The sequence below is a fragment of the Amaranthus tricolor genome, chromosome 16, assembly GCF_026212465.1.
Source record: "Amaranthus tricolor cultivar Red isolate AtriRed21 chromosome 16, ASM2621246v1, whole genome shotgun sequence".
Classification (NCBI taxonomy): domain Eukaryota; kingdom Viridiplantae; phylum Streptophyta; class Magnoliopsida; order Caryophyllales; family Amaranthaceae; genus Amaranthus; species Amaranthus tricolor.
Window position 1 is genome coordinate 17,441,346 of NC_080062.1, and position 12,123 is coordinate 17,453,468.

At 29.6% G+C, this 12,123-nt stretch overlaps 1 protein-coding gene and 1 non-coding gene across 2 annotated transcripts; one reads left to right on the plus strand and one right to left on the minus strand.

Moving 5' to 3' along the window:
- Positions 1-305: 305 nt before the first annotated feature.
- Positions 306-1,631, minus strand: LOC130802710 (peroxidase 31-like). The gene has a single exon (XM_057666746.1). The coding sequence runs from the start codon at positions 1,559-1,561 to the stop codon at positions 566-568; it is 996 nt and encodes a 331-aa protein (XP_057522729.1). The 5' UTR covers positions 1,562-1,631; the 3' UTR covers positions 306-565.
- A 9,683-nt stretch (positions 1,632-11,314) lies between these two features.
- TRNAY-GUA (transfer RNA tyrosine (anticodon GUA)) lies at positions 11,315-11,401 on the plus strand. The gene is given in 2 exon segments: positions 11,315-11,351; positions 11,366-11,401. It is a non-coding gene; the product is annotated as a tRNA-Tyr (tRNA).
- The last annotated feature ends 722 nt before the right edge of the window (positions 11,402-12,123 follow it).

Below are 12,123 nucleotides of genomic sequence, written 5' to 3' on the forward strand. Positions count from 1 at the left end.
AAAAGCGTTGATAATTGTGCATATTTTATTAATCCCTCTTATTCATCATGATTGTCTCATTTCGCTTTGTGTACTTTATTTAATCTTTAATATCTTTACTTGTGTATAATTAAAAATTATAAAAAGTTGATATGAATAATCCTTATATTGAGACGAATCAAATAAGATCTCACTTGATTATATTTTAACTTACAGATTAACAATAAAATATAAATTAAAAATAAACGATAAATAGCGTCTAAAAAGTAAATGAGACGAGAATATACTAAAAGTTTCAACTAACCAATTCAAAAGATTGATTCTAAAATGAAGAAAAGAATCCAAAAAGTGACTACTTTTTTAAGTACATACATTAATTACTCCACTAATTAACCTTTGCAGTTAAACTGTTATAACAATCTGAATACAACACAAATTCAAGTAAAAGTGTGGAAGCATATAAACAATACCCATAAAACAAAATAAATTGCCCAATTTAAATTTAAAAACATCAAAATATCCTCAAAAAATGCAATAAATCATTGCAATTCATCATCTGTTTCTTTCAATAATTGTATATTTAATTTCAAGTTTGAATGTTATTGAAAGCATCACACCTGCGCCTAATCTCACCATGTTTTCCAGTTTTAATCCCAACAAGACTCAATTTCTGCATAGCTTTAGCAAAATCACTGAAAAACGCATCCTGATCTCGAGCATACAACTCCACAAACGTTCTAGTTCTTGCATCATTATACAACCCTCTATCCGAAGCCAAGATCCCTAAACCTTTAGGCAAATTCTGAAAATACACATTATCAAATTTATTAGGCGTCATTATATCATTGAACACGGATAAACTCGGATCCTTTTTGTAATTAGCACAAGCATCACACAATCCTTGAGCCAACCTCGGGTTATAACTCGGGTCGAATTTCTGAGTCGAGCTATAATTATAGATCTCAGAAGCAAACTCAGAGCAATGAGAAAATCCAATAGAGTGAGCTCCACTAAGAGCAACCATTTCTTTTGCAGAGAAATTATGACGCTCGAAAATCGAAAGCATCTCATCGATAGTCATATTAGGTTTAGGCAAAGTATTGGACAAAATCAGAGACGCTTTAGAGGTTAAACCGTCTTTGCGACCGAGAAGAACAGTGTAGAACGGACCACCGACGAATGAGACGAGATTGCGAGTTGCGACAGCGAGAATATCGGCGCATGAGACAATGCCAGGGCAGGAGAGTTCGAGCGCGGCTTTAGCGCGTACGACGACATCAAAACCATCACCGGGAAGAGAAAGATTGATATCGGCATCTCGTTCGGCTTTGTTAAACGGTGTAGATGAGATTAAGGCGGAAGCATCGCATCCTGTTACGAAGCAGTCATGAAAGAAGAGACGGAGTGCAGCGCCTGCAGTGGTGGGAGATGTGATTTGTTTGTTTGTGGTTGTTTCTTCCATGATTTCGTAGAATCTGGGGCATGATTTGGAGTAGTAGTTTGTGGAGAGGTGAGATTGTGAGGTGGGAAGTGTGAAGACGAAAGAGAGTAGGAGAATGAGAATGGAGGTGATGGACGCCATTGATGAAGGAGGAGAGGGAAAGAAGGAGAGGAATGGGAAAATGGGGTTTTAAGCAGAGAAAGAGAATGAATTTGAGATTGTGGAGATCAAGACAAAACAAATGGTGAAGACGAGGGGTGCGTCACAGTAAAAATTGATAAATTTGATCTCTAATAATTTTAAAAATTATGATAATAATCTTTTATTTTTAAACACCTAATATATATTAATTAATTTAATATTGAGACTTTAACCTTTTAAATTTTATGTGGTCGAACATGTTGAAAATGTTTATAACCTTTCATCTATAATTGAAAAATTATGATTATTATTGACATGATAAAAGGTGATTTGAATTTAATCATTTGAGAAAACCATTTTATATTATTATTACTATTATTATTATTATTATTATTATTATTATTATGGTTTTTGTTTTACTTCATATACAGCTCTCTTCACGTTAATCAGCTTTGACTCTTGCGAAGACAATAAATACTAATCCCTCTCATAATTCTTAATTAATAACGGTTATTTGTAAATCATTAAAAGAGATTAAAAAATAATAATAAACTTAACAAAATCAAAAAAGTAAATTAAAATCATAAAAGTCTCGTTCGATCAAAAATCTACCATATATAGGTAATTTGTTAACTTCACAAATCACCGTTATTTACTAAGACCTCTTAGTCCCTCCATTTTTTCTTCTCATTTGCTTTTTGTACAATTTTCAAAGCAAATTTGGAGTTTCAATATTTTTATACTTCCCCCGTTTCAATTTACTTGCAACGTTTGCTTTTTCACGCAATCCAATGCATTTATTCAATCCTTAATATCTTTAATTGCGTATAATAAAAAATTATAAAAATTTAATATTAATCTTTGCAATGAGACTTAAGGATTTTTGCACTTATTCCAAAGGAGTGCTAGGATTTTTGGGCAAAAGGATTTAGCGCCTCTTCAAGTTGCTAACAAAGTCATTTTACTTAAGGATGATAGGAAAGCTAGTCTCCTTGTTTAGTGTGGCTAGTAGTTGCTTTGTTATTTGCTTTGGGAGGTGTTTTTTTTTTCCTTTTATAGCCTAGGTTGTAAAAGGTTTTTTTTGTACTTAATATATTACGCTTAATTGCCAAAAAAATAAAATCTTTGAAATGAGACGAATCAAACAAGATTTCACTTGACTATGTTTTAACTTATATATTAAAAACTAATCACAAATTAAAAGTGATGAATGAATAGTGAAATTTTTCCTAATGTTGCAACTAATATGGAACAGAGGAAGTATATACATTATAAAAAATTATGAAAAATATATAAGAAAAAAGTATACATTAAGACAAATCTAAGAAAATCTCATATCGATAGATTTTATCTTCTATTTATGTCTCAAATGAAACAGTCGTATTATTAGGAGATTTCATTAGTCGTTTTTAGCGCCTAATTTTTCTTATATATTTGTTCGTTACTAATTATAATTTAATTAGTGATGGTAGTAATTTGAAAATTCTCTACAATGATTAGAAACTTGTTAATTCGTAACGCGATTATGAATCGTAACAAGTAACGTAAACTTTGGAGGTAAAACTTAAAGTTGAGCAACTACCCATAAGGCCATAACAGTTCAAAAAAAAAATTTTAATTATTACCCAAGCATATTATATAACCATGATGGGAGTAAATTAAATATTTCTCACATATACAAGTGATTTTTAAACATGAAGTACAAGTTACATAACTTGTTACATGTACAACAATTTTTACCCAAACTTTAAACTATCTTAGATAAACCTTTCTTATACCATAATAGACCAAATTGAGGACAAAAAGCACTCCAAATCAGCCCCAAACAGCAGCTAATATGGTTGTCCCAAATCCCCTTAGTAGCTCCTTGTTCACTTACACACTCAAGCCAATCACACTACTCAAAACCCCTTTTGTTCTACCCAAAGCTTGTGCATCACTACAAGCATGCAAGAGGCAAATATTTGAAGCAAAAACACTTCATTTTCTGAATAATTATTTAGCCATAAACCCCAACACATTGCTCCCAAGTTCATCCATGAACAAACACTAGAATCCTTCAAACTTTCAATAACTAGAACACCTTCTTTTCTCATCAAATCTCCTTCAAAAACCCATCTAAAACTTCTGAAAATTTATGTTTATAAACTCAAATCTCCCATAAAAATAATCTTCATCTTAAGAGCTTTCCATAGACACCAAACTTGAGGAAATCCACCAAGTATAGAGTAAGTTATGTTCATTTCCTTATTCCACTAGTTTTGTTAAAACTTGTTCATGTAAAACATTTTTTTACATGAATCTTTCTATAAACTAAGATCATTATAAAATGAGTATTTTATCTCTAAACTAAGAAAATCATCACTTATAAATCTATAAAAATAGGCCATAATAGAAAGTAAGAAAATGTATTTCCATAAGCATATAAATTTTGTTACTTAAAGGATTCAAATAAAATTATGGGACTTAACTAAGTATGTTGCTCAACATAATAAGTATACTCCAAATATATTAAAATCATCACAAGTATTAGTCTAACAACTCTAACTTGAAAAAATTAAGTGCATGTTAGAAATCCAAAATTATTATTGATTTTTGGATGAATGCAATATGTTTAGTTGAAGAGTTGGAGTTGAGACTTGAAGGGCAAGGATCCGAAGTTAGAACCGCTTCTAAGAACGCGTAGGAGCTTACGGAATAATTATATAGGCTTGGAGTCGAGGTATGTCACATGGGGTGATTTTTAAAGGATTTATGAACAAGTTGGGAAAGTTTGTGTATAAATTTTTTTTTAAAAAAATAAAAATAAAATTCCCAAAGAGAAGTTCTTAAATCTTGAAAAATGATGTCAAAATGATAAATTAGAGTATGGAATAATTTATTACATGTATTATTATTGTGGGCATCATGCATGTTGATTTTATAAATTATTGTATGTTTAAAGGCATGTTTAACACTACTTTGTGAAAGTTATTGTGTTGGAAATGAATATATGAATTTGAAAATATTTGAAATTCATTTTAAAAGAAATTTTCAGTAGCTATATGTTAAGAAAATTTCTTGGATACTTTTTGTTGAGATTATTCGTTAAATTGATATTTTAATGGATTTTAAGGTGTTAAATACTCTTATTAAAAAACATGGTATTAGATGAACTCTTCATCATCAAAAATAATTAATAAAAACATATTATAATGTCTCCAACAAGATTTGGCCAGAATATATTTAGTTTGGAATTTTTTTATTATTTTTGAATAATCGTTAAATTGTTTAACGGTAAATTGTAAAATGGTAAAATATAAAATAATTACCAAACAAATACATATGGACTTGAAATTTTTATCACATACTCATATGGACAGTAGGTAAAATTGGTAAAATTTTTGGAAGGTTTCGTTGACATTTAAGGACCTTAATAATTTTTACTCGGTTATTAATAATCGGTAAGTTTGAAAACGGTAAAATATAAAATAAATACTAAATGACGTCTTTTGGACATAAAAATTTTATGAGACACTTATATAAATAGTAGATACATGTTCAAAAATTTATATGGATTTTCGTGACCATATATGGACTTAAATAAATTTTATTCGGTTTATTGGTAAAATAACGATATTAATTATTAAAAATAGCGCACATGATTTTTAAAGGGTTATTTAAAATTTTGTACCCCTTAAAATAGCTTCTGGAATATCATATAATTTTTATAATATTTTATTCGGACTCAAATAATTTTAAACCTATTTTATTCTATTTATCGATAAAATATCTGTACAAAATAATAAAACATCATACATGAGTTTTATAAGTTCAAATAGCCTAATAAACATATTATATGACTTCTGGAACTTTGGTATAATTTTATATAATAAATTATTAATTATTTACTAATTTATCAAATTAATAGACACTGTTTATTTATTAAAAAGTGTAATATTGTTAATTAAATTTGGGTAAAAATAGACCTATATAAAAAAATTTATAATTATATTAATAACCTACTGCCTCATAGTATAAATTAAGTTTAAATTAGATGGTTTATAAATTTTACGGATTTAAGACACCATTTAAATAACGGTAAATACCCAAATTGTCGAAAGTAATTGTAAGATCGTTATAAATTCACATAACCAATTATAATCTGATGGGACAACCTTAAATTCATTTTAAATAAGGTATTATAATGACTTGATTAATTTGGGCCTTGTTGGAGAATTAATATGTACTTTGTAAATCAATTATCGATTTTATTACCGGCAAAACTATCTCGTATTTAAGAAAATAGTGTTTTATGAAATCTTCTGTCGTAATGATTTTATAGACTTATGAATCATATTCTAGTTATTTTGAATGAATTTTAAAACCCTTTAAAGTTATATTTACTTTAAGAAGGATTGAAACGAAACATTTTAGTGGTTTCCTTAAAAAAACATTGTATTGAACTTTAATTACTTTTTGTTACGATGCATTTCCATACATGCTAGTGATGCTCCAATATAATACAAAGGTTATGTTTAATGATATGATTATGCTAAGCATGTTTTACCCATGTGGGAAATATTATGATTTGATTTTGCAAAGTCGCAAATAAAGTATGTTTTGCTATGTGCAAATAAAAGATGTTTATCATATTGAAAAAGTTGATACTTTTGACTTTCAAATGCTATTAAAATTACAAGATATATATTATGTACAAAAAAATGTTTTAGCCTAAATGGCGGGTACATATGCCACAGCAAATGTTGTGTGCATGATTAAACGGCTCACCAATGCTGAGCGCGTATTGTTCACAATACCATTGTGTTACACATGCCGGACATGTCGCGGACGGTAGACCGACCACCAAACGAGTCACAGGATGACTCACAGAGTACCCATGTAAACTTATGATATGAGTTTGAAATTGATTTGGATCCATTGAGCTCTTATGATTTATGATGAAAAATGAGAATTTGAAATGACTATAGAGCCATTGAACTGGATTTGAATCATAATATGATTTATCAAATGAAAAAGCATATTTCAAAATGAATTTACTCAAAAAAAAGGGTTTCAATAACTTGTTTGACGGACACCAGTGTGTTTATACTCAGCCTTTTTGCTGATACTATGCTTTGTATGTTTTTCCAATGGTTTTGTTTTTAGAGTAAAACCCTATGGCACCTCGACGGAGAATGGATATGCGAGCGGAAGATGAACCTGAGTTGGAGTATGACTCCCCTTTTGTTTAGATCTCGTTATTTTATTTGAGAGACTATTAGTTTAGATTTAGACTAATTTAAAGATGTAATTTGAACTTTGGACTTATTTCGATTTGGTTGTAATTTTCCTATATTTTGGACAGTTAAGACTTCCGTTATATTGCTTGGATATTGGTTTGATCTTTAAGTAACCCCTTAATTGTGTTGGCAAAAGTAAGCTTCCGCTTGATTAATACTAAATTCCAGTTAGTGTTTGCCTTCAAAATTCAAGGCGGTTACATCAAAAACTTCAATCAAATTTCTCTCTTCTTAAAGTGGAATATACTAAACGAAAAGAATGTTAGAAAACGGATGGAGTAGTAAAAAATTGTATAGTGTTCACTAGAAGTCTTTAAAATAGATTCGACGATTAAATATTTACCCGATTTTATGATTTTAAAATAAATTTAAAATTATATAAAAATTAATTTAGACACAAAACTCAATTTTAAACTGACCAGATATAATTGAGTCGAAATTGACCTGATTATCTGAATGAACACCTCTACTCTTTGCCTCTTAATTTCCTTTCATTTGTTATTATTTTTTATTTTGAGTTGTGTTATTTTGCGTAATTTTTAATTTTGAATGACTTATCACTTTTTTTCAATTTCACCAAAATAATTATTCTCTCATTTCATTTAATACCAAATATCTACATTTTTCCTTAAAAATAATTCATAATTATCTCTTTGCTACTATCATAAGGAAAGAAAGAGTAAGAATGGTGACAAAAAAAATAGGTTCTAAAATTTTTTATAAAATGTAAATAAACTTAAAAATATATGAAGTATTGGTTAATATTTCAAATAATGCAACTATCAAAATCATGCTAGTACTATAAATGCACACTAAAAACACAAAAACATTAAACCCAAAAAATGAGTAACAATGAAAGTGATAAAAATTGAAATTGATCATCAGTGAAGCAGTGAAACAGCTAATTACAACATTCCACATTTAGAGAACTTTGATGATACAGAATTTACAAAATGGGGAGTAATCCCAAATTGGAATTTATCCAAGAGTGGTTAGTTTTAGCTACTATTAGTACTGCAATTTACTTCATATCAACCACTAAACATTCTTAAAAAAAAAAATTAATATATTATTTATATAAATCCGGTCCAATTCAGTCTAATTTGAATTTTTCCGGGTTTAGAACAAATTAGACTGGGAACCCGGATTAAAAATTTGCAAGACCCGGAAATCGGATCAGATGCAAATGGTTTTTCTATTCCTTTTCGATTTTCGTCTAAATTGTCGGTTCGATCTATTTTACAATGATACTTGAAAAAAGATTGAAATTCACAAAATGATGGAATTAAGCTCTTTACAATACAACGCATGTAGACTAATTAAACGAAAGTGATAAAATAAATCAGCAAATTAAATGAAAGTTTTACGTTTTAAGAGACAAAAAAATGAGTGTAATTTTTAGGTAACTAAATGCAACATAATTCAATTACATCTTTTGCAACCTCTAAATAACACTTTAGAATCATAGCATCTATGAGCAACAAAGTGCTTGAACAAGCACGTATGGTGCTCTAACAACTGGCCTTATACTTGAATGAGCACTCTTATTTTGAGCTCGTTTTTGCGTTTACTTCATACTTGCTTTTGGTTTTAAGCACTTGGATCTTTTGCCATTAATTTGTTTTGTCCAAATATATTATAGCATTTAAAAAAATCATAATGTACCTAAAATATTATGGCTATCGTTCTTTTTTAGAGTTTTAAAAATTATTTTCTCAACACATTTAATTTTAATCACGTGTCACGCTTTAATGACAATATCCCTTTAGTACGACATACTTAATAAATGTAACTATCCTAATGATTTTCCTTTGAATTTGAATATGAAAATATTGTTCGGTTTTAGGTCACAACTAAGTTTAAAATGGGTTCTAATTAAGGTCAAGCTTAGGTTGGATTTGACTCTATAAGTCAGGTCTAGGTTGAGTTTGATCTGAAAATATTAGCTCCATGTTCAATAATAAGTATTGGCTACCCTAAACTATTAGATTTAAAATAAGACACAACTTCTTAAATTAAGGTCGAATTTGAGTTTTATATAGGTGATGAGTTGAGTCACGTTTTAATTTTTTTAGAGTTAATGAACTAAGCCTCGATCTAACACTCAAGTCTAGGGATGAAAAAGGGTATTGGACCTGACCCGGATCCATGAATCAGTATCCGTTTTCACGGGTCTAGGTCCTAAAAACTTGTACCCGTTGAATTTGGTTCTGATTCGGATCTGTTTATATTTCGCGGGTCTGGATTTGGATCTCAAAAAAATTATCGGACCCGAACTCGCGGATCCGGAGGACCCATTTTCATTTTTATATACATTAAATATAATGGGCTTATGGGCTATTTAATTGGTAAAGCCTAGCTGATTTTCGATAAGCGAACCACTTAACTTCGTCCTATCTCTCATTACTCCTTATTCGCCTATATTCTTATTTCTAAGAAGTACCTACAAATAGTCACTAATGATGATTGGGGTTCCTTAATTACAAGAGAATTGTTAAGTGCTTATATCAAGCACTCTTTTATGAAGCTTAATTAGATGAAGCCAATTTGGTCTTGTGAGAGGAAATTACTTATTTCCTATAGGATTATGCCTTGTATAGATTAGGAAATTACTAATTGATAATATGATAACAAATTAACTTATATATTGTTGCAATTATTCAATTTTAAGTTGTATAATGTTATTTTGGATGATCGATTGTGAAATTATATATATTATTATAATTAGTCAATGAATATAGCTTTATCGCAATCTCAACACCATCCAAAATTACAAAAAAAGCAAAAAAAAGTTAGACCCATTTTGGACTCGGATTCGATACTGAATCTGCAGTATCCACGAATTCGGATATGGATTTTGAAAATCTAGACCCACGGATCTGAGCCCGAATCTGGTATGAATTCGGATCCACTTGGATCCGGTCCAGATCCGACCTGTTGCCATCCCTACTCAAGTCTAGTATAACAACATTAGATTCAAGTTTAATTATTTTGATTAGACCAGCAACAAACCAAGATTCTTCTGGTTGAAAATGAGTTTCAAATAGAATAAAGATTGGGTGAGGTTAAAGATAGGTAGGTTTTGAGTTTGATTTGAAAATATTTACAAAGCCGATTTTCAATAGACAGGTTCATTAGGTAATCGGTGCTAAATGGTAGAAATGAGAATAATTTGTAGTATAAATTTCCATGATATGTATCATGTCATTCCCGTCATAATGAAAGTTTGATCATTTAAAAAAATATATCTTCACAATTTTCATTACCACTTAATACCACATGTTCACATGGTAATGCATTGGAATAAATTTTGTGAAAAAATAAGATTGTTGAAAGAGTATAACCATGACCATTAAACTTGTTAACAGATGTTCCTATCAAAATTACATTAACTTTCCATTATCATTACCACCATTTATTACCGATTACCAAACAGGCCGTAAAAATATTTAGTTTAAGACAAGTTTGGGATGTGTCCAACTAGATGTTAGACCAATGGCTCAACACAAAATTGAACCAAAATACCAGAATTTAGAAATTAGTGAGTTATAACCTGAAATTTTGAATCGTAATACAAAAATTGTAATATCTCAGATTGGGTTTTAAAAATAATTGATAGACTACTCGTATCAAAAAGGTGCATCTTTTTTTCATGGGAGACCATTTGCTAAGAACTCCACAGTTAAGCATGCTTGGTGGGGAGCAATCTTAGGATGGGTGACATTTGAGAAGTTTTCCTAAGTGCGCACGAGTGAGGCCACAGTGCGTAGGAAAGACTTATGTTGGTCTATGGAACCAATCTACAGATTTCATGAGTAGTCGCCCGACGGTCCAAGGGGCCGGGGTGTTACAAAAACAATCTGACTCGAAAATGTTAACATAATTTGGGTTAAATCAACGATAATTCAAACCCAATCTTAATGCGAACCTAGCCATTATGATATGTTTCATACTTGGTCAACTTTTCAGTCCCACATTATCACTTTTAGTTGAGACCACTACATTTAGTCAATTGTTATATATTGAGTCGATATTTCTTAATTGTAGTTTAAATATTGATATATTGGATCTTTTAACAATATATTTCTAAAATAATTATTATAGATTTTTAATAAAAAAACTATGATAAGTTGAAAAAATTCTTGACCCAACAAGTTGATATTTATTCTATAATTGACAATTTAGATATTAAAACATTTTTTGTTTTAATTTAGGATTCTTGTACGTTGTCTCATATAAGAATTGCTTAAATGTTAAAAAATTATTTTATGAGGAGAGCTTACTATAAAATGCGCCTCGTATATAGATTAAAAAGACGAACTAACACAAATTATGTAAATAAAAATTTATTTTTAGCCGTACGATATGTTATTTGAGTATAAGAGTAGTTGATATTGAAATTTAGTGCAAAGGTTTGTCAAATTTATGCGATTTTATACATATCCAAACATGTAAATATAAATATCAACATCCGACCTTAGCTCAGTTGGTAGAGCGGAAGACTGTAGTTGTTGCAACTGAAATCTTTAGGTCGCTGGTTCGATTCCGGCAGGTCGGAATTTCACTTTTTAACTTTCGCTTTATTTTTTAGGCAGCTTAATAATGTATTAAAAGCTATTCTCTCACTACTATTTATTTTTTCTATTTTCATTGCTGATAACTGCCCATAACAAACTGTTTACACTGACAATTGTGATAATTTTATTACTTCCTCCAATTCAGCATTAATGTACCGTTTGCTTTTTGGATACTATTTATCTCTTACTCTTAATTTGTATTTTATTATTAATCTATAAGTTAAAACATAGTTAAATGGGATCTTGTTTGATTCTTCTCAATGCAAGGATTATTCTTATCAACTTTCTATATTTTTTAGTTATGCACAATTAGAGTAACTAAAAATTGAATAAGTGTATAAAGTAAATGGGACACTAATAATGAATTGGTGGGAGTATGTTAGATTTGAAGTAGTCACGTTAGAAGTCAGGAATACAATTAAGTAAATAAATCTTGGCACAATTAATAAAAGTGTAGGTGTTGGTGTCTTTAACATAAATAAATAAAGAAGGGGTCTCGTTCATTTTTGAATCACATAGCCAAACAACATAACTGTTATTTAGGTCGTTAAAATTAAGATTTTACTTTTAATTGAAAGCAATTCTTAGAATTGGCTTGTGAAGTCAAATCATAGAATTGACGATTCTACAAATTTTTGCAGGTTTAAAACTTAATAGTTGTTAGTATTAATTGTTGAGACATTTTCAGTGTAAAATACAATTA